The sequence below is a fragment of the Tauraco erythrolophus genome, chromosome 16, assembly GCF_009769465.1.
Source record: "Tauraco erythrolophus isolate bTauEry1 chromosome 16, bTauEry1.pri, whole genome shotgun sequence".
NCBI classification, from domain to species: domain Eukaryota; kingdom Metazoa; phylum Chordata; class Aves; order Musophagiformes; family Musophagidae; genus Tauraco; species Tauraco erythrolophus.
In genome coordinates, this window is record NC_141480.1 from 10,977,384 (window position 1) to 11,000,950 (window position 23,567).

At 39.5% G+C, this 23,567-nt stretch overlaps 1 protein-coding gene across 4 annotated transcripts in view; it reads right to left on the bottom strand.

Annotated features, from left to right (window-relative positions):
• Positions 1–259: 259 nt before the first annotated feature.
• Positions 260–23,567, bottom strand: part of CPEB4 (cytoplasmic polyadenylation element binding protein 4) — a 41,015-nt gene continuing 17,707 nt past the window's right edge. The window contains exons 3-12 of one of the 4 annotated variants that reach the window (XM_086621533.1): positions 19,813–19,825; positions 16,802–16,825; positions 13,976–13,989; positions 11,629–11,652; positions 9,435–9,608; positions 6,936–7,025; positions 6,192–6,310; positions 5,173–5,287; positions 4,781–4,962; positions 260–1,495 (exon numbers count right to left, since the gene is read on the bottom strand). In XM_086621533.1, coding sequence (XP_086477659.1) covers positions 1,268–1,495; positions 4,781–4,962; positions 5,173–5,287; positions 6,192–6,310; positions 6,936–7,025; positions 9,435–9,608; positions 11,629–11,652; positions 13,976–13,989; positions 16,802–16,825; positions 19,813–19,825 — 983 coding nt within the window. In that variant the 3' untranslated portion in view covers positions 260–1,267. The remainder of the gene's footprint in view (positions 1,496–4,780; positions 4,963–5,172; positions 5,288–6,191; positions 6,311–6,935; positions 7,026–9,434; positions 9,609–11,628; positions 11,653–13,975; positions 13,990–16,801; positions 16,826–19,812; positions 19,826–23,567) is intronic. The other 3 variants (XM_086621534.1, XM_086621532.1, XM_086621531.1) reach the window with 3 other exon arrangements.

Below are 23,567 nucleotides of genomic sequence, written 5' to 3' on the forward strand. Positions count from 1 at the left end.
TGGGATTCTTTCTACAGGAAGAGTAAGCAAGGCATATGCACACTTGCACCATTTCATGCCCAAATTCAGAAAATAGTGCAAAACAAGACTTGGAAACTACTTATGTTCATGCCTTCTGTTACAACTAAGTTAGAGGGTATTTAAAACTAAGTTTACATCCAAGATGGGAAACAAATAAGCAGCCAATTTCAGTTTGTGTGACACAATGGAATATCAAAACTTCAGTAAAAATCGGTGATATCCTTGAGGTATCTTTAGGTTTTCTACTTTTTCACGTCAAAATGGAGAGCAAAGGCTGGCCCCTGATGAATGTTAGTATATTAGGATATAGAGTTATATATAGCCATCAAAAATAAAATCTATATATTTATCCTTCAGGAGAGGAAATGCCAGTTAACTAGTTGTCATTACTTTAGCTTTGGTAGGATTTCTAGGGCTGTAACCAGACAATTGAGTTCTCTTAAAGGAAAAAAAGTGCACTCCCCCCTCAGTAGTAACTTTACTCAACTTTTACATTCAGGAATTCTTAAAATGTAATCATTTTGATGAAAATATAGTAAGCTCTGCCTATCTCATTAGTAATTTGGATGTGGGTGGTAGTCAGAGGCACGGTCAGATACGTACTGAGCTAAAATGTCAGCCTCAAAACCCTTAACAGATTTTAAAAGAAGATCATTATTACAATGCTGCTTCAACTTTGCTCATGCATTTTTGTTGCTTTAAACATGCTCTTTCCTGTTGGTAGGTAAATGCTAACTTCATCTGTTGCTGGAAAAATCCGAAGTCGAAATAAAAAGAGAGGCAAAAACAGGCTTCCCTGGGGGAAAAGTGTCAGAACAGACTGATAGTGTTATTGTTACACGGTTATTTTAATAAAAGTATTCTTATGTTCTTTATTAACAATAATTTAATTAAAAAACCAAAATACTCTATTGTTTCAATTCTCTTTTCTTAATATTTTTCTCTCCTCTAAGAAAATGTTGCATGAAATTAAGTGTTCTCCCGGTAGTAAAGACAAGAGAATGCAACTCACTTGCAACATATTATCAATACGAAAAGGAGTTCCCAATACAGTTTTCAATGACAAGATTCTACAAAATACCCATATTATAGGTCATTTTTTCATTATACTATTGTTAAATTACAGACTACTACAAAAGGACATGCTATCTTGAATAAGAGAAAGGGTCGGGTGGGGTAGGGACAATCGGGGTAACAGAAGAGTGCACTTAATTTGAGGCCTGCATATGAGCACTGCAGCGATCGTTTAGTTCCAGCGGAATGAAATATGTCTTGGGCGATCTCCTCCCTCCTTCACCAGGGGCTTGTGGAATTCCCTGCCAGCGCGTGAATGGATAGCAGCCCAGCAATATTCACAGTAATACTGCAGACAGGTAACATTAGCACAGAAAAATGGAGCAAATTTTCCACCGCAACGGGCCCCCTGACATTCATCACAAAGCTGATCATCCAAGACATATGGCTTAACTTCCACCTGTATTCAGAAAATGAGAAGAAAGTTTACAATTCTTAATAACAATGCAGATAATGACAATTCCACTCTATTTACTATGGTGGTCCAGCAGGACTGCGATCACAGTTCTGCAGTAGGGAATGTCACACTCAAGAATTTTCCCCCTCCTTACACAAGATCATCGCCATTAAACACCCAAAACTACAGGCACTTGAGAACCATCCTGTTCCCCCTGTCCTCCTTGATCCTTAAAAATCTCCAGAAACCAACGCTGACCATCGGTATCACACACGCTGTCACTGATTTACAGAAAGGACCGATCAACCTATTGTTACAGAACTGAAACACATATCCACATCAAAGCCCTGGAGAATTCTGGGCGTTTATTTTTAAGTATGGTGACACACAATTAAGCTCCTGCCCTTTCAGGTAGGAATGTAAACTGTTTACACAACACTGTATCTGCAGATTAAATATGCACGTGGTCAGCAAATTTCAATGCCTGAATTTCCAACTTGAAAAATTTTAATTTATCTTAATAAACAGCACATTTCTGTTTTCTTCTTCTGTGGCTTAGTCCTCTCAGCAAAAGGAAACCTACCTGATCTTGTTGGGATCAAATGAGAAGCTCAAAATGAGACTGAAGGCCACCTACGCTGTTGGCATTAAGGACCAGATGATGAGCAGTAATTCAGTACAGCACACAAGAAAGGAGAAGAAAAAGTTCTTCAAGTTCTTAACCGATAATGACTCACAGGAACTTACCAGCTGGTGCTCCAAGGACACATCTACACTGCAACATCTGCAGGCTACTAGCTTTTAATCTAGGCATTTGCATACCAAAACCAAGGCTGCTGTACTGTGGGCTCCAAAACCCTGCTCGCAGCACTCCACAGCCTTTCTCTGTGACAGCGAGGCAAAGCTTGCTGCTCACTGTATGCGAGCTGGCTAGAGCACAGCCCGTTTAGACATGCCCATGTCTTTAAATCACAACTGCAGCACTGCCATCCCCTAAAGGCCCAGTTTCACCTCCAAACCAGTAATCACTCCACTCCCATTTCTTTGCTCCACAGAACTGTGAAAGGTCCATGCGACACATCGGGAGCGCAACACAAAACTTCATGTTAAAAAAGTATAGGTACAAGTCCCTGTTCTAGAAGTGTTTGTGAGTCTTCTCTGAAGCTCATGTCATCAGGTGTTTTCACAAACATTTCCAAATATCCAGACTGCGACTGATGTTGCCTCTGTTAACCTGTTATCTCTGCATCTGGCTTAGGGATGGTCCTTTCCGTACCTCACAAGCCTCAGAGGTATGCCAGCTCATTCCAATAAGGACATTCACAAGCTCCTGTGTTTTTAAACTTACCCAATTTTATCACAGTCCAGAGAGGGCACTGCAGTAGTTTCATGTCATTTGTGCTTACAGTACAGATAAACTACTTGGAGACAGTACAGCAGCCTTTTTTTCGGCCTCAGTTTTTCTCCTCTTCCACTGCTAGAGTTGTGTTTCTCAAACATCCCTCCAATGCCAACTCAGAAGAATAAATTATTAAAAGAACAGAGGAAGACAAATATTCCTAACACCACGTTCTACCTGCACCTAGTTTGTGACATAGTGTGAGGCTGGGTATTATTGATTAATGAGTGCTGTGTTCTACAAGCGCTAAGAGGAGAACCCACAAAGATGCTACGTGGGCCTCCTTACCGTGGCAATTCTGCTGCTCCGTTATGTCTCCTTAGACATACTCAGAGGCGAAACTACAGCACAGGTAATTACACCTCCGTTTGCTTTACCCAGTTATTGCAGCACTGGTTTTTGTGCAAGTTTGCAACACGTAGACATTAGTCAGAGTCCTCAGCACATTTGTTCAGTGCGTGCTGAAGTGCGTGTGCCAGACGTGTCCCGCCATTGTTCCTTGTGCTGGGTGCATCAAGGTTTCCCACATGCAGAGAACTCAAATTACAGCAATTTCATCGGGCACGCTTCGGGTGGCAGCACTCAGCAGAGGCTCTGCAGTGGTGGGTGCTGCAGGCCACTGAGCATTTGATTTGCATTATCTCTTTGAAGGGAACACCCTTGAGCAGCACCTGCTTGCCCAGTTTTACAAGAAATCCCTTCTTGTTACTAATTTCATTTTTATAATGAACTAATTTTATAATGAATCCTCTGAGCACTTATGTCCCCACATTTCTTCTGAACTACACACAAAATGTGGAAATGAGGAGCGTGAGGAGAGAAGGAAGGGGAAATAGATTGCAAAATCTTTGCTAGAGTTCTCAAGTACTTACTCAAATTTGTAGTCCCACCAGCTTCAATGGACCTATTCACCCAAGTGTCTGCTTATGCAAGCAGAAGTTGCACAAGGGCGGCCCAAATTATTTGCTCAAAGCCATAGAGAACTTATTTCAGAGCCAAGATTAGAACAAAGACATTCCAATTCGCAGGCCCACAGTCAAATTGTTGTTACAATTCTTCTACCCAAGCTTTATAGCCAAAGCAGAAGTGAAATGATAATCAGCTAACCAGCCAAGTTTAGGGGCTTTCCTCTGTACTAATTATAAAATTAAGATCAATAATGACAGTCATGTAAGAAAAATCCAGAGATGAAGCATGAATTAGAGAGAACAGTAGATGTAAGGATCCGAGTTTCCCAAAACTGTGGCCTGAAGATCACTGTTATTGGCAAAGTTACATTTTATATAGACGAGAGGGCAGAGGCAAGCAAACTGCAGATCCATTCCTTTAATTTGTAGTACTAAAGGAATACAATTAAGAGACACAGCCTTTACATAAGCTGTGGAGGATGACTGAGGCTGTAATGCACCCTAACGAGTTTACAATGCATTACTATGATGCTGTTTAGGAACATCCAGCACGAAATGTGTAACACTGGGGCCAGATTCTGCCCACTCTCTCAAAAGATGCAGAACAAGATAAGAACTGCTCCGTCCTTGGCAGATACCTTACTCCCTGACATTATACAAACACTACAAGTGCAAATACTTGCAGTGGGAGTATATGACGAGTGCAATATTCTTACAAAAGGGCAAGGCAGCTGACATGCTTCCCATTATGCTAAGCAATCTGAGAAAGTCTGCTTCACAGTTGCCTCCCACGTTCCAGAAGCAACAGCTCTGTACCACTCCTTCATTTTTATTCGGTGTTGTATTGAAGTGGCACAATCTAGCCCTAAATATGCAATTAATCTGATATAACATTTACAGTCTTCACAATGACACATTTACATGGAAAAGCATTTCTAGAGAAAGCACTGAGCAGAAATAGAACACGCTTGAAGACCTTACCCGTTTATCTATCTCTCCATGCTGCAGCTGAACAAAGCGAGCACTGATAGCAGCTATGTAACTCTGTTGATTAGAAAACGCAACCCGCCCAGCTCCTTTTGGGTACTTCAGCTCAGGGTCGGTGTCAATTCCAGCGTAGCACACCCCTCCATACAGCCGATCCATTATCATTGCAAGTTCCACTAAACCAGAAAGGAAAATGAAACAGTGGCGCAGACTCGGTAATTTTTTCTAAAAGCATCAAATGAAACAGTCCATTTGCATTCATGTCCCCCGCCATAAATGTCAAGAACACTTAATGCTTCCCGTGCTGGAATAACTTGTGTCCCGCCTTGCTCCCCACATCAGACTGCATTCTCAACACGCCCAGTGCTGCGGGACACGCAGTGTACCTGCTCGTAAAGGCCGAGGAACGCCACCAACAAAAATGGTTTTTCGTGGGTCAAGAGGCTGTGAACCATCCATAACAAAATCACTATCACTAAGGTTCCAAGGCCGGATCTGAACCTGTGGACAAAAAGCCTTTTTTTTTTAACCACTCACAATTCGAAGTATCTCAGTAATATAAATTAAAGCAGTATCCTACAAAGAAGAAAACGTCTTAAACAGCTGTATTTTCCAAACTCATTTTCTGTTCATTCAGCAGTCACTTCTCGAAATGAAACAGTAATAAGCTCTCTTAAGACAGACCACTTGATCATACTCAATTTCACCACTTCCTTGTTAGCCAAACTTCTGGGAAAAAGCTCACCCTCTACTTCCATATTTCCTTCATCATGCCTGCACTGTGCTGCATGAACCACATCGCTGCTGTTCGCACTGTGCCAGGCAAGGGTCAGCGCCAGACCAGCGTTATCTCAGTGCAGCAGCCTGCAGGGCCCAAAGCTGCATGTTTATTTACCATGCAAAACTAGCTGCCTTATTTTTGCCTGCAGCTGGCCAAATTTGAAGTACAGAACTACAGCAGAAGTCTCTCCAACTATTAGCAGACTTGCCTCAGCCTCAAAACCGTTTGTGCTAATAATTTACAGTTCAACGTCACATTATGGCTTTTTGGATTTAATTTGTCTCTGTCAAAACATGTTACATGCAACACTCAAGACAATATGAATTCTACGTTTTAATTAATAATAAGCATAAAACATCTGTTTGGAAATGTATTTATTACATCAGCAATGGTGAAATTTAGCATTTTTCTAACAAAAATACGAGTTGTAACTAGACTAAAAAACTTCATAATGTCTAGTTTAAAAATAAGTAAGTTGGTCTTCTCTTTCAGAACTTAATTTGACGCCTTGAAGAAATTTAAACATTAGCACTCTGAAGACAGACAAAAGGAAAAAATGCATCTGAAGAGAACAATTTCTAGTTATCACACAGGAATTGTGCAGACCCTGACAATTCCACCTACCGGTTTGTCTTTGATAGTGGGGCTGGAAACACAAAGATAGAGCTTTCCATCTTCTTCAATACATGCATCAATCAATGCCTGTACAGAGCTTTCATCTTGGAACAGTAAAAATGCATATCCTACAAAAGGGAAAACAAACATACAATTTCTTTTGCCTTTTTGCCTGTAGGATAATAATTTAACTCAGAATCATGCTTGGCACCATGTCACCATACAGTAAGGAACAAACTTTAAGATGCTCTCACACATTTCCAACCAGACCTCCTGCAAGTCCTCTGCAGAGACACGAAGGAAAGCAGGGAGCTTGCTGATCAGCACCCTCTCTCCCCATTTCCTTTGAAAAAGATAAGCCAGCAGGATGAACTGAACAAAAGCCACAGCTGTAGAGGGAAACCTGCCAGAATGGTTGTTAATATAAGGTACAAATCCTTCCCAGCTTCCATTGAGGGCATTTAGGTCCTTTAAAGAGGACCAGTCTTGACTATTATTACAAAAATGAGGAACAACAGAGGGAAGAAAAGAAAAATGAAATAAAGTAAAACCAGGAAGTTAAGGAAGAATTCTTTTAGTGCAGAATAATCACAAAGCCACATTCTAAATTCCATCAGTTTATAACAATCCCAAGGATTCAATTTTTTTCCCCAAAAAACATTGGGTCACTGTCACAAAAATCTTGTCTAAAATAGCCTTATCCAGAAAAATGATTCTAAAATGCTCATATGTTATTGGTTATCAGATATTTACCTTTAGGAGGAAAATAAGATTTGCTCTCTGCCTTGTGTGGCCAGTCTACAATCAAAGGTCCAAAGCGACGAAAACTAGCAGTGATCTCATCTGTAAAGAGAGAAGGGAAAAAGAAATTAAATGAAATGAAAAGAAATTAAATGGAAGACAATTTGAAGAGCGCTGATTTCAGGTAGCTTCATCCTATAAAAAAACCATTCTGTGACCCTAAAGGTTCAGCAGCTCACAGCAATGCTTACTAGCTGATGGGGAATCTTTATGACAAGTCAGAACATGTTAGAAAACAAGACAGGGCAAAGATCAAGCTTTTCTTTCCACTGATGATTATACATAAAAGCTCGTAATGCACTAATTTGCAGAAATGGACTCACTCACTGCATCTATATAGCTATTATAACCCAGCTTCAACTATTATCCCCACAAAGACTTTAGAGACAATTTGCTGGCTTGCTGGTAAGCAATCAGCTCTGCCAATATGCCTTATAATTGGAGAAAGCTTGGAAAAAAATGAAGGTACTATCACAAGACCCCGCCACGCCTGTTCATATCACATGCCAGTGGCCTGTGTGCAAACGCTATCTAAGCCTGACCTCAAACTAACACAGTAAACTTGCAGGCCCTAGTTAATTCTGTAAGAGGGATGGCAAGAACATATTACTGTATCAGGAAGCAATTCTTGCATCCATTTCAATTCTGCTTTTGACCTCAAATTACTCGTACAAATTTGCATATGCTAGTCTCACAGAAACGTTCCAGTTGCAATTCTGGTCTTCTTGAAACTGAGTAATTACTCCCTTTTCCTTCTCCACAAATACAGTTGAACCATTGCTAGTTAAAATTCTTTGGGCAAGAATTATTCATCAAAAAAATGAAACAGAAAGAACAAACTTCACATTGCTAGAGTGCCATCCAAATCAGTATGCTGCTCAGCTGTGTTCTGTTCAGGGTTTTACAGGGCTTTGTACACTAGCAGCCATTGGGGGTTCTGAATACACAACTGAGAGGATTTTCCCCATCCTCAAATTCAGTTATACATCTGAAAAGGTGTTACTAATGGTGTCTTTTTAAGTTTGTTTACACTCTGTGATGACATTGCTAATGAAATAGCAACTGACAATGCAGTGTACTGACAGCTTCTCTATGCACTATAGATCATCAGGAATGTATACAGCAGTGGTGGTGTGTCAAGGCTACACGCTGATGAAGAGATAAACCAAGGTGAATACTTACTGCATATCTATTCTTAAAACAGATCTCCGTTCAGAATGACACTTAACACAAATTTAACGTTAAAGACCACACAGAAAACGCTTTCTAGAAACAGGATCACAAAAACTTCAAGAATTCAGCTGTGATGTAGATTTTAAATCGTATACTCCTTATTCTAATTCACACCTGTGCATTTAACAGGAAGAGTGCTGACAGAAGCAACTCAAACCACCAAGTTACCCTCTTAGCACAGATTTAGGAAAAGTCCTGTTCTTAAGTAAGTAGGGTCCACACAGACCAAATTACTCATGTGCTCATCCGCCTTTAAAACAACAAAGGTGACAAAGTCAAAAAACCAAACGAAACCCAACAATGACAAAGAAAGACAGACCGTAAGATCATTTTTCCTCTTGTAAACTCCATATTATATTTGACCTTAACGAAGTAGCTCTTACATTTGACGTGAAAGTCAGGTTGTCACGTCACAGTCGTACACCCTGCAGTGCATTACAATCCCTCTCCCTGACACAAGAACTGGGTATTAAAACAATTCGGTGATTAAAAAACCCCAACTTTTCAGATTTACAGTTGCTGTAGTTCTTTTAACCACTATCCCAGTACGCTCATACATACAGAATACAGAACTTTGGTGAAAAAAAGCTCCACAATACTTGTGCATGGTTTTTTTTTTTAACAACTGCAGTATTCTGTCACCTTTGTATGTATGATGGATCCATCACAAATTCCTGGTTCCTCACTGTATGCAACTGTCTCTGCACAGATTCATTCCTGTCTGAGTCCTCACCATGCACTTGTTGGAAGCTACCGCTGAAAACAACCTCTGAGAACTACACATAAGCAGCCAAATAAAGAGCTATGACTTACTATGCTATACAAACTTTATAATACTAGCAACACTTCTCCTACTACTGGCTTCTGGTGTCTGTAATACGAATGCAATGTATTTATGAGTTTCAACAGGTGATATTTACTTGATTCTTTTTGCATGACTATCCCTTTTTTATAATTTTTATACTATAGAAGTCAGTTAAATGCGTGGTAACGTATGATTTTGTTCTTCAATGGCAGAACAATGCTATAGCCTAAACTAGTTTGAATTATCTCATGTTTGCCATGGACTGAAAGTGGTAATATGCAAAGATCCATTTACATATCAAAGCATTTCCAAAGAGTTTGGCAAACAATCATCCATTAGCTAACAAAGTTTCACAGCACAGTTCTGTAATTAAGCCAGAAGGAGCTGTTCTGGCTAAGATTTTCTGGGTGTACCTTCATCAATATCTGGTGGCAGTCCGCCGACAAAGACTTTACGGGAATATCGTTCCACTCTTTCTCCATTCTGATGGGAGAAGCAGTGAGGTGATCCTAAACCACTGTGAAGAGTCTGATCCCCACGTCCATCATCCAAGAACCCGTCTTCCATTGGAAACAGTGAAGACTGACCTGAAGAGTGGGTTAAAAAAAAAAGAAGGAAAAAAACATACTAACAGAACAAAGCACACACTGCTTATCTATTTTTTTAAAAAATGCATTAGTTGCAGCATTAGCAGAACTGTTTGCAATCTTCCCTTTTACTGAGCAGTTACGTTCTCAATTTCGTATGACCCTTACAGTTTTCAATATCATTCAGTAACTCCAATGCATTATTTCAGAGAAAAGCTTGTTACCTTCTTCATAACTGCACTACAATTCATGAAGACTTAAAACAGTACTTCTCATCGAAGCTCAAGTTGATGATTTGCCGTGATATTTCGTGTTTCCAATTAGATTTCTTTTTAAAAGGTGTAAAAACAGAAGGGAATATAAGCCAATTTTTTTTCTAGGACTTTCCCAATAGCAGACATAACTAAAACCTAAGCTGTATATATCATTTTCCAGGGAACAGTTTCTTACGATGAGTAGATACCATTTCATGGTGCAGATGGGAAAACAAGAATTCTACCAGCTAAATATATTACACATTTAAATTACCTGATATCAAAACGTATCATAAACCACCCACTCATAAATCACAAAAATAACCTGATAAAAACAGGAAGACCCACTGTAATTTACTGCAAATGAAGACTAAAAACTAGGCAATACTGCATCATTCCTAGGAGCAAGTTAACTTATACGTTACAACGGAGTTCTGCTAATGGACTCTCTCTAAGAGAAAATGTTGTGAACATGCTTCCTCTCACAGCCCAATATTCTTCTATGATAATCCTTTATCATAGATTTCCTTAAAAATATTTATTACTTTTAAATAAGATTCTTTGATTTATAAATGCAACTGTGTAATACCATAGAGCACACAAGCTGATCTCTTCCATGAATTCACCTTTTATTTACAGTGTTCAGTATCTTAACAACAAACTGAATAGAATTCTACTCAGGAGCAATTTAAGGAGCATTTTAGGAATAAATAAATATATATAGGGAAAGTAAGCAAATAAATGAGATGTGGTACAAGTTTTAGGATACACTTCCTTTTGCCTATGATGTGATATACTATGTCTGCTTTTTCAGAATTCATTACAATCTACCCCAGTAATGCATTTGTAAGGTTAATTTATCCTGCTCTTGCTTCCTTCCTTCCTTTGAAACAAATTGATTTTGAAAAAGAAAACATCTTGAAAACAGAAAATTTGACCAGTTCCAATGTCCAGACATTTTCCATGCAAAAATCAAAAAGCTAACAAGTTGAAAGTAAAAAAAAAAAAACCCAATGCAATCCACAGTCCATAGAATTTATACGAATAAAAACTGGAAGGCTCAGCCAGCTTGCTTTAGCTGAAATCAAGAATCTTTCTACACCTTTAATTAAAATAAAAGTCAATGATCATCAGGCCTATTTCTGTAGCTAGGCAAACCTGGTTCCTACTATGATAAAAATGTTGTAATATAGACGTAAAAGTTACTCTGTTTTCCCCTGAGAAACTGATGCACATCGTTTGTTTCATCTCTTAAAACGCCAATCCTGCAGGTATTGTTGGAAGGAAGCAACTCTCTTTACCTAAACGACCTTCACAGGCTCATCAGCGTTACCACTGCTGTCAGATAATGCAACAGGCGTGCTTGCAGGATCTGGTTCTTTAACCTAGCAGGCCAGGACATATAATCACTACACTCTATGCTGCATCAAGAAAACCATCAGCACCCAAAAGAACCAAAACAAACTTCTCCAGCATTGGCATTCGTAACATACACACAAACACAGCAAAACGGCCCTCCAGTGTAACGAATCACATAGATGATGTGCAATGGAAGGACTGGGATCATTTCAGCCTCAACAGTACTACTGTGGAGTACTACCTAATTCAGTTAAAATCTTTATTTATGGCATGCAGACTATGTAAGCTTATGTGAAACTGATGCTTCATCATCTTAAATTTTGGAGTTTGCCCTCTAGTAACAACTCAATGTTATTGCTCCCGTGAGACATTGTCAACATTAGAAAATTAAATAGGAATATTGTTACCTCGCCTTCTCCCATATGTCCTTGCTGCATGTTAAATGAGAAAGAAAACAGCCTTTCAAACATTGTTATAAGGACCAAAAGACCTTGTTTTATCGCCTTAGTTATACTGACTCAGTGATTCTCAAGCCTTTTAATACTCCAGGTCATTTCAAATGGTGTTCACAAGCTGACCTCCCCCACCGCCCACGAGACCATGCCTTCCTTGCACGGTCTCTGTTACTTACTGATAAAACACATTGATACAAGGCTGACAAATTACATATTTATACTCAAGGAGATTTTCTGAAAACAATTTTAGTTCTTGATTTGCACATTTATTTTCAGATCTATTCTTAATCCTATGCTGAGTGTATGCCTATCAGTAAATGCACCTTTTCTCCTGCACCAGGTCTCCTGAAGCATTCTGCAGTGCACCACGCTCACCACCTTGCCAAGTTCAAGCATAATCTAACGCTAATCTTCAACTGAACTGTAGGAAAAGCCCTAATGCAAGGAAAATGGAAGACTATTGTGTTAATTTCTGTTTTGAAATCAGGTTGCTATAAAAGCTTTGCACAAAATTATTACTGGCAAATAACCACCTGAAAACATAAAGTCAGGGAGAAATCATCTGGGCCACTAAAACTGCCTCCCAGACCTCCTGCAGTCCATGCACAGTGGCACAGATTCTCTCACACTAACTTAGTACACTTCGTTCTAATTATCCGACAGCTACCCACTGCTTCTTACTCTTCATTTTCCAAAGCAAATCTATTCTACCACTAAAAATTACAACATTTTTCTGTGCTGGCTTCCAGGACCCATTGTATGGCCAAGTTTTCTAATCAAACCTGCACATTCTTTCTCTTTTAATCTCATTAAAATCTGTGTTTGAAAGCAGGCCAACTGTTTTCAAAACTCGGTTTCTCCTGGCAAACACTACGAGAAACTCTGAGCACATCATTGCATTTTACTTTGCTTCCTCATTCAAAATTGAGGCTGACAATTAGTTTAAGCATTTCAATATTTGTAAACCACAACAGGAGTCGTTTCCTCTTTAAAAATAAAAATCATATCAATCTAATTTACTTCATGATTATTTAACATCTGTAAGACTATTTTACTTGTCTGATCTTTTGCTGATAGAGATACTTAGAATGAACACCAAGAATACAAAATAACGAAACTCTAGTCTTCAGACTGGAGCATACTCTCAAGCATTCACACAGCTCCTGGTTTTATGAGAGAATCTCAAAGGCTGAGGGCCTTCACAAGTATAATTTTTCCATGATAATTTTGAATTTAGAAATCCAGGATGCTCATATAGTCCTCAAAGTAGAAAGTTTGAAGGAACTTGTCTTTCATGGAAAGCAGTCAGCAATCTCGCTGCATTTCTGACAAAGCTCAGTAGTCTTTGCACATTTTAGAAAAATATCAAGCACTTTCAAAAACAGCCCTGCCTATAAAGCCATAAAAATCTTGCTTGTGGTTTCTAAATTACTAACAAAACCACATAAACTCCTTCACTTAGTACACCCATTCTTGGCAACAAAGCATGCAGCACAAATACGACTCTCACTGCGGATCTGTGACCACAATTTAGGTCAGCAGACTCCTCACTGCTTTGCCACCTGTGTCACTCAAAGCAATAGGATTTTTCTCCTTTACCAGTACTGAAAACAACAAAAAAAGCTCAGCCACCAGCTAGGAAGTATTTCCAATGCCAAGTACTACTGAAGAGATTTTGAGAACCAAATACTAAGATTTTTTTTTTTGGTCCTTATTTGCCTCTTATTTTCCGCGTTTGCTTCATCTAATCCACAAAATATCAACATTTGACATTTCAAAACATTTCTCAGGAGCCACAGTTTATAAAGCACCCCAGTGCAGCTCTGATACAAACTTTCTCTGCCCACGGAATTCAGAGCTCATCACACGCCATTAATGTGGCACAATCTTACGCACAACACGAACCGAAGAACAGTCTGTTGGCAGGCCAGGAAGACAGCTAACTGGGATTTACCAGTTCTGTCTCTGGCTTTCAGAATTTCATATGAAGAGAAATCTTTGCTGCAGGAATACCCTAGCTAAGTTGCAACATAAATGAAGCCTTAAGGTAACTGTTAACAATCAGAGAAAAAGATTTAATTCTGAAGATCAGGATGCCTGTCTGTCCCCTGCTGAGAAATGAGACAACCACGACGCCAGTTTGGATTCCTCAAATCTATTTTTCCTTTCCTCATTTCTTTAACATTTCAGATAATTGCATGAAAGGTCTACGACAGATTTACTAATCTTGTAAGATATTTGAGCAAGAATTATGTTACAAAATCTAAAAAATAAAAAGCGTTTATGCAACTGGTTCAACTGCTTATTAATAACCTATGCAAATATTTTTCTCTGATAAAACCAGCCTGAAATTTAAAACACTATTAGCAGCTGCTTCAATTACTTTGTCACCTCAGCCCTCCCTGCAACACTCCTTTCTATGTAAGAAATAAAGCCACACAGAAAGCCAATGATCTTTTGCAAAAATCTGCTACTTTTACTGTCGTTCATTTTAAGGAACTCAATGAATAAGCAACCCACTCAAATTTTTGTGTCTTCTCTTCATTTGAGACAGTTAATGGGCTCCTGGCCATCTCCCGCTCCCTTTTCTTTCTTCTTTTTCTTTTTTTTAAAATTGCATCTTTTGTGTCTAATGTACCTCCAATTAAACATCCTGAGCTTCATCTCTCTAATAGGAAGCACCAAAAAGACTGTCAGCATGTTGTGATAATCACACGTGCCATTCTGTATAAAGTACACAGTTCCCAATGACAAAGATATTCTGCTGAAGCAGCATGAAAAATGCATGCAGGAGCCCTAAACCACTTCAACCCCAAACTTATGACAAGCTCGTCCTGGAAAAAGTGTGCCCAGGCTGAGCACCTGGCACTCTTTAATGGTTCGTGCTGCCTTCCAATCTGCAGGATGGTACCGATTTCAGGTGTATTTTGTGCCATCAACTGTGGAGGATCTACATAAAAAGGTCAGCTCCAGAGCAGGCTGTTTAAAGCAAAGGAACCAGCAAGCAAGATGTATCTCCTGTGAATGTCATCCCAACTTTCTAAGGTCACGTTACAACTAGGAGAATTATACAAGCATCCACAGTTAATATAATTCTAAAATCCTGGAATGGACAGAGCAACTGAATGCTCAAAGTTAAATTACAGTCATACCTTCATTCTCACAATCTTGCTATAGTTGTTTTAAGGCATGTAAAGTCGAGGTTGATGTAATACCTGTCCAGTTCTGTACATAATTTATATCCTTAGCCCAAGAGCTCCTCCAGACAGGGATCCTGTTCTTTACCTTGGCACAGAGGCCAATACAGTAACACACTGCAATCCTTTACATTAGTCACTGTTATGCTCTCATTTCTTTCCTCTCAAAGATCAAACCAGACTAGTTTCACTAGTGAGTTCCAAGGAATTTCAGGTTTCTATGCACATTAGTCACTGAAGTTACTAGGGAAATATTTTTGAAATGTAAAGGGACAAATACTCACGTCAACTTTTTACATAACCTGACCGTGAGAACAAGTAAGACCCAATCACTCCCTTCCACCAGGCATTAGCTCCACCACTGAGACAGCTTCCCACTCCCCAGCTCCAGGAAAGCCAGGAAACTTACATCAATTCATATTCTACACCAATCACACAGGCTCTAGAAAAGATGATTCAAGACGACCAAGATTTTGCTGAAGTGATCCCAATTTCATAAGCTTTCGTGAATGAAGTAATGATTTTAATCACTGATTTTTAGGGACAAAAAGTGACAAGAACTAGCAGTACAAACACGGGAAACAGGCTACAACTCTTGCAGATGAAAGTATTACAGAGCAAAAGGGAAAACAAAGCCTCTATACCATCATCAGCTACTGTTAATATTATATAAATGGAGAAAAGCCTAAGAGTCCAGATTTTTTTCAAAAAGCAGGATAATAAGCTTTTCTCTAAGACTATATTGAAACCTTTCCAAATTATGTGAAAAACTTTCAACTGTAGATGGTCATAGGCAGCCAGTTGCTTATGTTGGAAGGCAAATATGATCAACACATAATTAAGAGTTCCAAGCTTTCACAGAAACTGTTTACTCTGCTAGTCATTCTGTTCCCTAAACGCAACATAGGGAGGTGATTCAGTGCTGGTCTGTCTTCTGTTTCACTTAGGACATAACTTTTACAGAAACAGAAGTATCAAAGTTTCACAAGATTATCTCTAAATGTGAGCTAGATACCCGTGAGTCTATTATAGAAAATATTTATGCTTTCATGAGTTTTATTTTTAAATTCTAGAAAAAGAATTGAAGTACAATCTGGTTTTGCCGTTCCAACAGCAAAGCCTTATTTCTAAATTATTCTACACTAAACTGCGTTTTTTCCAATTGTAGCAAAATCGACAATGCTGTGCACAAGGCCATTAAAATACGAACTATAGTGTTTTATTACCTTTTTTCCCCTACTATGCCCTGAGGGCAGGTAGGGCTGATTGTAACTCAAGAGTTAGATTTTATCATCACTTCATGTTTCACAATGCATTTCATACGCAATGCACGGACCACGTGTTTCTACCACAGGTAACAGCACATTTCACAAGAAGTCCTGTGAGGTCATCTCAAGCCCAGTTTCACTAGTGAAGAATCTAACCATATCCCTAACCACACCAAACGCAGAAAAACTAAAATGATAAAGAATATATTTAATCTGCTTTTGGTTAAATTATCTCTGTATATGAAGGAGCAATTCAGAGACCAAGGCAGGTATTGTCAGAGAGATATATACTTTCTCAAATTAAAACGTAAAAATCATATCTACCTGTATTTATTATACACAAAGGTGTATTTAAAAGAGCTTTACAACTCAAGTCTTAAGATGACATTTTCAATAGGAAAGCATATAGTCTCATAAAGTGTTGCATGGCAGGCAAAAAAGCACTGCTTTTTTATGCATTCCTTGATTTTATAGTACTAAAATATTAAGGACAAAAGGATTAGGCCACAGTTACATGACTGTTAACATAAGACACGTGCATGTGTGCAAATATTTTGCCTCGTTCAAGCACATAATCCCATTTCTGTCAAATTATCCTGAGCACATGATATGCTGACTGTGGAACAACAGCCGATGCATGGTAAAGAGTGGCACAAACACGTGATATCTGATCCAGGATAAATTCTGTCAATAGAGAATAAACGGATCAAAATTTTAACAAATCTATGCTGACAGTGAACTTACTTCATGTCAGAACTTTGCATTTTACAGTTACAGCCATCTTTATGATATTGCCAAATGAGATCCATTTTAAAAGTTGCTGTCAAAAGAAAGCTACTGAAAAGGGATATAAGAGATTCCCCATTATGTGAATTTCAAACACCACCGAACTTCAAAGGATGAAAAACATTCAAATAGTATTTTCTTAATCTAAAACAATCTTACAAAAATTAAACACCTCTATATATACATCTGGAGAATGTATATTTGTCACTCTCTTAATAATGTCAAAGTCAGCACGAAACCAGAAAAGCAGCCTACATTTGGCTGCACAGTAAAATCAAGGATTAACACCTTTGGAAGCACGGATTCTGAAAAATTAAGTGGCAGCAATGCCAAAACCTGCAATTTTTCCTCCTAATTTATTTTTAAAGAGATACATTGTGAAAAAAAAAAAAAAAGGCATAAGAAATATAGCTCTAGTTTATGTCCAAAACGTCCAACTAACACTGAAAAACAAGAGCACTATTGTAGATGTAAGCATTATGCTTTATTTCAAGTAACGTCAGATGCCTAAAGACAAGTATTCATCCGTTCCTTTTGTCGAGAACACTAACAAAATGAAGTTTCTGGTATTCTGTAGCATTCAAGTACAGGTCTGACTAGAATCTTTCATTTTAAATTCCAGGTCACTGTCACAAAAGACAATTGACATACAAAAAACCAGACAGGTTTCTTTTATTCAAAAAGCCTGAAGCAAATCTACCTATAAAAGCCTCAGTGCTGGCTCTTCTGACGGTAACACTGTTTTACCTGTGATTATGTTGAATTAATTGGGTGAAAAAGTAGAACCCGACTGTATGGCACGAAGCAGGTTATCAGCATAGTAACTTCTAATAGTTTGACTGTTGATAACTTTATACATCAAATAACTGGGCACAGGGAGCGGAGAGCAGCTGAGAAACAGTGAAAGCGAAAGCTACTGTTTCCAAGGCTTGTACAATGAGTTTTAGGGCTTTAATCTGCCTAAACCAAAACTGCCTTGCTGAAGAGACTGTGCAGTTATATTCAGACAAGAATAATCTTGGGGAAAAAAAAAAAAAGAAAGCTAATGGGGTTCATTCCCATGCAGTGCACAATCTCAGCTGTCGTGGTACCCAGAGATACTGCCACTGCACAACCCAGAAGGGCAAAGGCACACATGCTGCCAGCTCAGCCAGTCCAGCCCAGCATCAGTTCAAGAGCACCTTTGTGAGAAGTTCAAACTAACTCCCAGACTGGGCAGCTGGGACAAAAAGTCTGAGACACGCTTCCAGTATGCTATTCAAGCGTAAGTCTGAAGGGGAAATGGAAATGAAGAAAGGTTAACTAAAAACACTGCAGTTCGGTTTTGTGAGAGCTTTACAAGCCACCCCCGTTATTATTCCTTTGCTCCTGATGCTCCCAGGGAGTCTGCCAGACTAACACAGTGCCCCACGGACTGAACCTCAGGAGATGATCTTTCATGCATTTCAACAACCACTTACCTACTCACGAAAGGTGACAAAGCAAATCCAGTCTCTCTCCTCTCAAAAACACAGAAGCTTCAAAGCTACCTTAGAAGTTTTCTTCATTATCAAACAGAAGAATACAGAGAAACCTTCTCCTAAACAAACCTGCTTTAAATCCTAAACACAGCTTCAGCTTTGTCTACAAGGTATTAATATTCTTCCGTAATTCCAATCACATTACACTGGGTTACTGCAAATAAATTTCAGTGGAACTCTTAAATACCACACGTATTTGAATATAACTCTTCCCTCTCCTCCAGGAACCACCACAGGGTCAGAGATAAGAAACCAAAAGCAGAAAAAGCAAATCATGGAGCACAACCTTCTGCTGGAGACTGGATATTAGTTGGAATTATATATGTATTTCAGAAAAGCAGCCACCTCACTGCTGGTGGCACTGAGCTTTATTTTAATGTATGACTTCTGAAGAATAGACAAAAAGACAATAAAAACATCTATTAAAATAAATTCTATTATAGAATTTATTGAACAACTTATGAAAACATACGGAAAAGGTGCAAAAACTTCACAAACCTCCCACTCACAGTCCTGGTTCACATGCACTGTGTTCCTGGATTCTTTGTACGCAGCATTCTGCCTGGAGAGATGCTGGTACCTGCCTGTACCATCAGCCCCACAATCGACATAAAGGAACAGGGTGAATTCCGCCCATGCTCTGAGATGCAATTCCTGCGTGCAACTTGCAAGAGCTGATTTACACAGGCATATACTTATACGCTGCAAGATCTGAAGCCAAAGTTCCTTAAGCACAATAATAGGTTCAAAGTAACTTATTTTTGTCTGCGGAAGGAATAATCACAAGACAGCCCGGAATGCAACGCGAGGGCTTTGTTCCTTTTTTAAGAAGCCTCTTACTTCACTCCCAAACAATAAGGAAATAGTAACACAAGCAAGTAAACATCGAGCACACTCAAGTCTTATGCACTGCAGCATAACATTTTGCCATTTATCATTTTTACACTAACCAGCATAGATAAGACACTAATTTTTCCATTAATATATATGGAAAAAACTGTACTATACACTTCCCCACACCCAGTCCAAACGGGAAGAGAAACAGAAAACTCTATTTTAAAAGAATCAGCACTTCATTTCCTCTGCCCGGATTCTACACGGTACACAGCACCAGACAGCAACACTGTTTATTGTGATGATTGAAAATGACACAAGAACAATTCAGACATTCTTTAGAACGCCTTCAGAAAGCTATCCCCATCTCCCTCATCATTCGTGCACTAATGACAACATGAACACTTGTATGTAACATTACTATAAATTACTGGGAATTTATTAATGTATTATAAATTGTTTTATTTATTTGATATTATTTATCATAATTAGCCTCATATTCTATACAGAAAATTTATCCTTTTCTCATACTTATTCAATCTGACTTTTGAGCTGGAATTCTTGTTAATAGGATTTTAAGTAAAGCTGAAATATCATCACTTCCTGCACCTCTAAAGATTCTTGACATTTGTATATCTAGAGACAGCAGGTGACTGCTCCACTCACCTGAAAATCCCACTACCAAGATCATAGTGAAAAAAAAACCAAACAAACAGACCCAAAAACTAGCATCACAGCTAACCAATCTGCATTCCAACAAACAATACATTAAGTGAAAGTACAGATAAATTTACTGTAAGATGCCTTTTCAGATTTGCCTCATCAATAGTTCTCATCATTCTATCTACTGCTGAATTAAAATAAGTAGATATTGAGTACACAAATTGTACATGCATCACAGTTTTTTCTCAAAATATCTAAGCGATTGATGCAAAAATCAGATTTCAGGCTGCTGCACAGTCACTCTTGGGTGACTACTAAAAAGTGTTTCTGTGTGACTTTCCCATTTACACTTACACCTCGTTGCCTCCTTATCTTTTTTCAAAACTGATCCCCCTTCTCATTATACCTCCCATTTCTTCTTTATCTCTAGATTTAAGAAAAGTATTTCAGGCTCTTTCTGCTCCTTTCACGTCATTTCTAGCCTGATAAACATGATAGTAGAGAGTATGCAAAACGTGGCTAAGGAAACACTCAAAGAGCTAACAACGCAACATCAAGGAAAAAAAGCGAACAAAGTGAGCAAAAAGACGAAAGACGGTAGTTTCAGCAGTTTGGGAGGGGAGGCAGGCGAGCTCTTCTGTCTCCTAAAATAAGGAACAGACACTACTCATGGAATACAGCTCCAAATTAAAGGCTGCTTTGAAGATGATCCAGGATGGTCAGAGATTATCAAAGCAAGAATTCAGAAAAGAAAAACGAAGAAAAAAACCAACGAACCTAAACACTTGGTGGACAGTGATATTGAACAAGGCAGAAGATTAAACACACTCCTAAAAAAGGGATGGAATTAATTTAACAAAGACAAAGTATAAAAAAGAAAGTAAGAAAACCTTAGAAAGGTTTTAATCACATTAGCAACACTGCTGTCATGGAATTCAGCACAATTTTGTTGGCTGTAACACTTTTCAAGATCAAATCACTGATACAGGCATGAAATTTTTAGCAATATTTCAATGTTTTGATGTGTTTTAAAAATCTCTAACTGCGGCATCATTTGCAGCACATACATTCCTAGGAAATATCTTGTCTAAGGAGTATGAAAGGCATTTCATTTTCCATACAGACTCAGGAGATGGGACAGCATGGCAAGGGGACTATGAAAAATGTTTCAAGATTGGACAAAAAAAACCATAGGTCTCGTACTCCTATAAAGTTAACAGGAATCCTAACACTGATTTCAAAGCCGGACCAGGATCAGAAAACCCTGAGATATGTGTACTGCTCTGTGGTGGCAGGGAAAGGAATTTCCTGGCCTCAAAGGATGGTTACATTAATACTCCCTAGCTTATTACTCAATGGCTCCATTTTAGACAGATAGCATCAATCAAGGTGTTGCTCCTCCTACCTCAAAATCCTGCAGTAGTGAAGTATAACCATCTAGTTGTTTGACACCTGCATTATCAAGACCTGTATTTCTATAAAAACGTAGGTATTATTGCAAAGTTTAAACCACTCAGTAATTCTGTGTAAAAGTCCTACCAGCATACGTAACCAACAGTATGTTTCCTTACCTTATTTTCTTCCAGTACTATATTTAAAATTAGATATATTTAACATAAGTCAAACTCGATTTCTGAACACAGTTCCAAAGGCAAATAGATGCCAACAACTTGAAAAATTCCCCCAATTCTGAGCAGCCCCATAAGCTACAAACTACTTCCCACACACTTAAAATTAACAATATCGACAAATCCAAGGGAATTAATTTAACATCAACAGTAATTCACCTCTTCCAACCGATGTCTTCCATCATAGAAAACAAATACTGAACTGCTACATCTCAGTACATAATTTGGATTGCGCTATAATTTCCCAAATTATTCCAGATGACTGCAAAAATGTTTATTATACCATCTTAAATGTTGCATCCCTGTCCTGGGATTTTTGCAGTTTTCTTCGTAATAAGAGAATTTGCACCAAACAGTAAAACAAACAGCAGCAACTTAGCTAATGCTTTATTTTTTACATCATATGCATCAGTGTACATGGATACAAATGGTTTAAATTATTTATTAGGTAATGCACAATGTTTTCTGAGATAGTATGAATGCGTCTCGGCTTTACTCAGCGGATAACAGAAAACTAAGGCGCAAAAGCCAAGGAATACTCAGGATAAAAAATCTCAAAGGTCTTAACCTAAATTACATCGTACCTTTGCCTCAGGGCAACCTGCGTTCCAGCCCACATAAGTCTTCCAAAAAAAGGGCAAATTCTCGTTTCATTTACATCTGCTAAACGGTGCCAATTCCAGACTGCTAGAACTTAAAAACTTTTTTTAAAATTCATCCCATTTTCTTATGGCACACAGTGCCACGAAACCAGGCAATCATTTGATAACTTAGCAATCAGTGCAGTTTCAAGGCTTCAACTGTCCAAAATATACTGTACACACCCATGTTCTTTCTCTTCCTACAGAACTAAGCCCCACTCAAAGCACTCGCCCTGCTGATGGGCCTGTGGGATTTGTAGGTGAGGAATCAGAAGCCTGAATTAGGAAGGAGAAAAACAAAAAGCGAGGCTCTGCCTGTGACTTTAAGAATACAGCCATACTAAAAGTCTCCATTGTTGTTGAGTACGGCATCACGCACACGGAGAAGAGCGCGCAGGCTCCGGCATGCCTTCGGGAAGCACAAGGCAAACGGTGACCTGTACATCAGAGCTCCAGGAGCAGCGGAGCCGCCGGAACCTGCCCTGAAGGTAACGCCGCACCTTCCCCACCCCTCCCAACTGCAACACAACTCGTGCCAACTTCCCGCAGCCGGAACGCGGAGCCGGGCTTCGCCGCGCACAGCCCGGACACGAGCAGCCCCGCCGGGAGCGCGAAGGTACCTGCGGTGCGGACCCTCCTGCGCAGCGCGGACCGGGCGCGACGGGCGCTGCCCACGGCGGCGGCGGCTCCCCGCGGCCGGCGGGGCTCGGCGTCCGGGATGTTCCACGCAGCAGCAACCGCAGGGGGGGGTCCTGCGCCCCCTCCTTTCCGAGCGCCCTCTCTAAACCAGACATCGGCCGTGCAGAGGCGGCGTGCTGTTCGCCTGCAGCGGTCTCATCCGTGTTTCAGGGGGCTGCCACTGGAAAGAAATTTCCCCTCACCCCCGGCTGGATTTGGAAGGCGCCCCCTCCACTTTGGGGCACTTGGTAGTGCCAGGGAGGCTGCGGCGCGCGGCTCGGGCGCCGCGGGAGGGATCCTCCATCTCCTCGCCGCAGGAGCTGGGCCCGTGGGGTTTTATTCTGATTTCTGGCTGCCTGTCACCTATGTGCAAGTCCTCGGATTTTTGCAAGTTTGAGGCATGATTTTTTTTTTCTTCCAGATCAAGTTTTGCCTTTCGAAACCTCATCGAATGAAGCATCTCTTGCAAAGAAGCATTTAGTTCAAGCCACAAATGTCAATTTGAATGAGAAAGCTGGAAGTTTATTAGATAATAGCCATGGAATGTAAAATCGGAACGTTATGTATGGCTGCGATTACTCCTGTGTAAGGTCAGAATCCAGTTTATGGTCTGGCCTCAATATTTGCGAACGGAAGATTTCTGTTCCTTCCTGCTGCCCAGGTGATTTCATTTTCG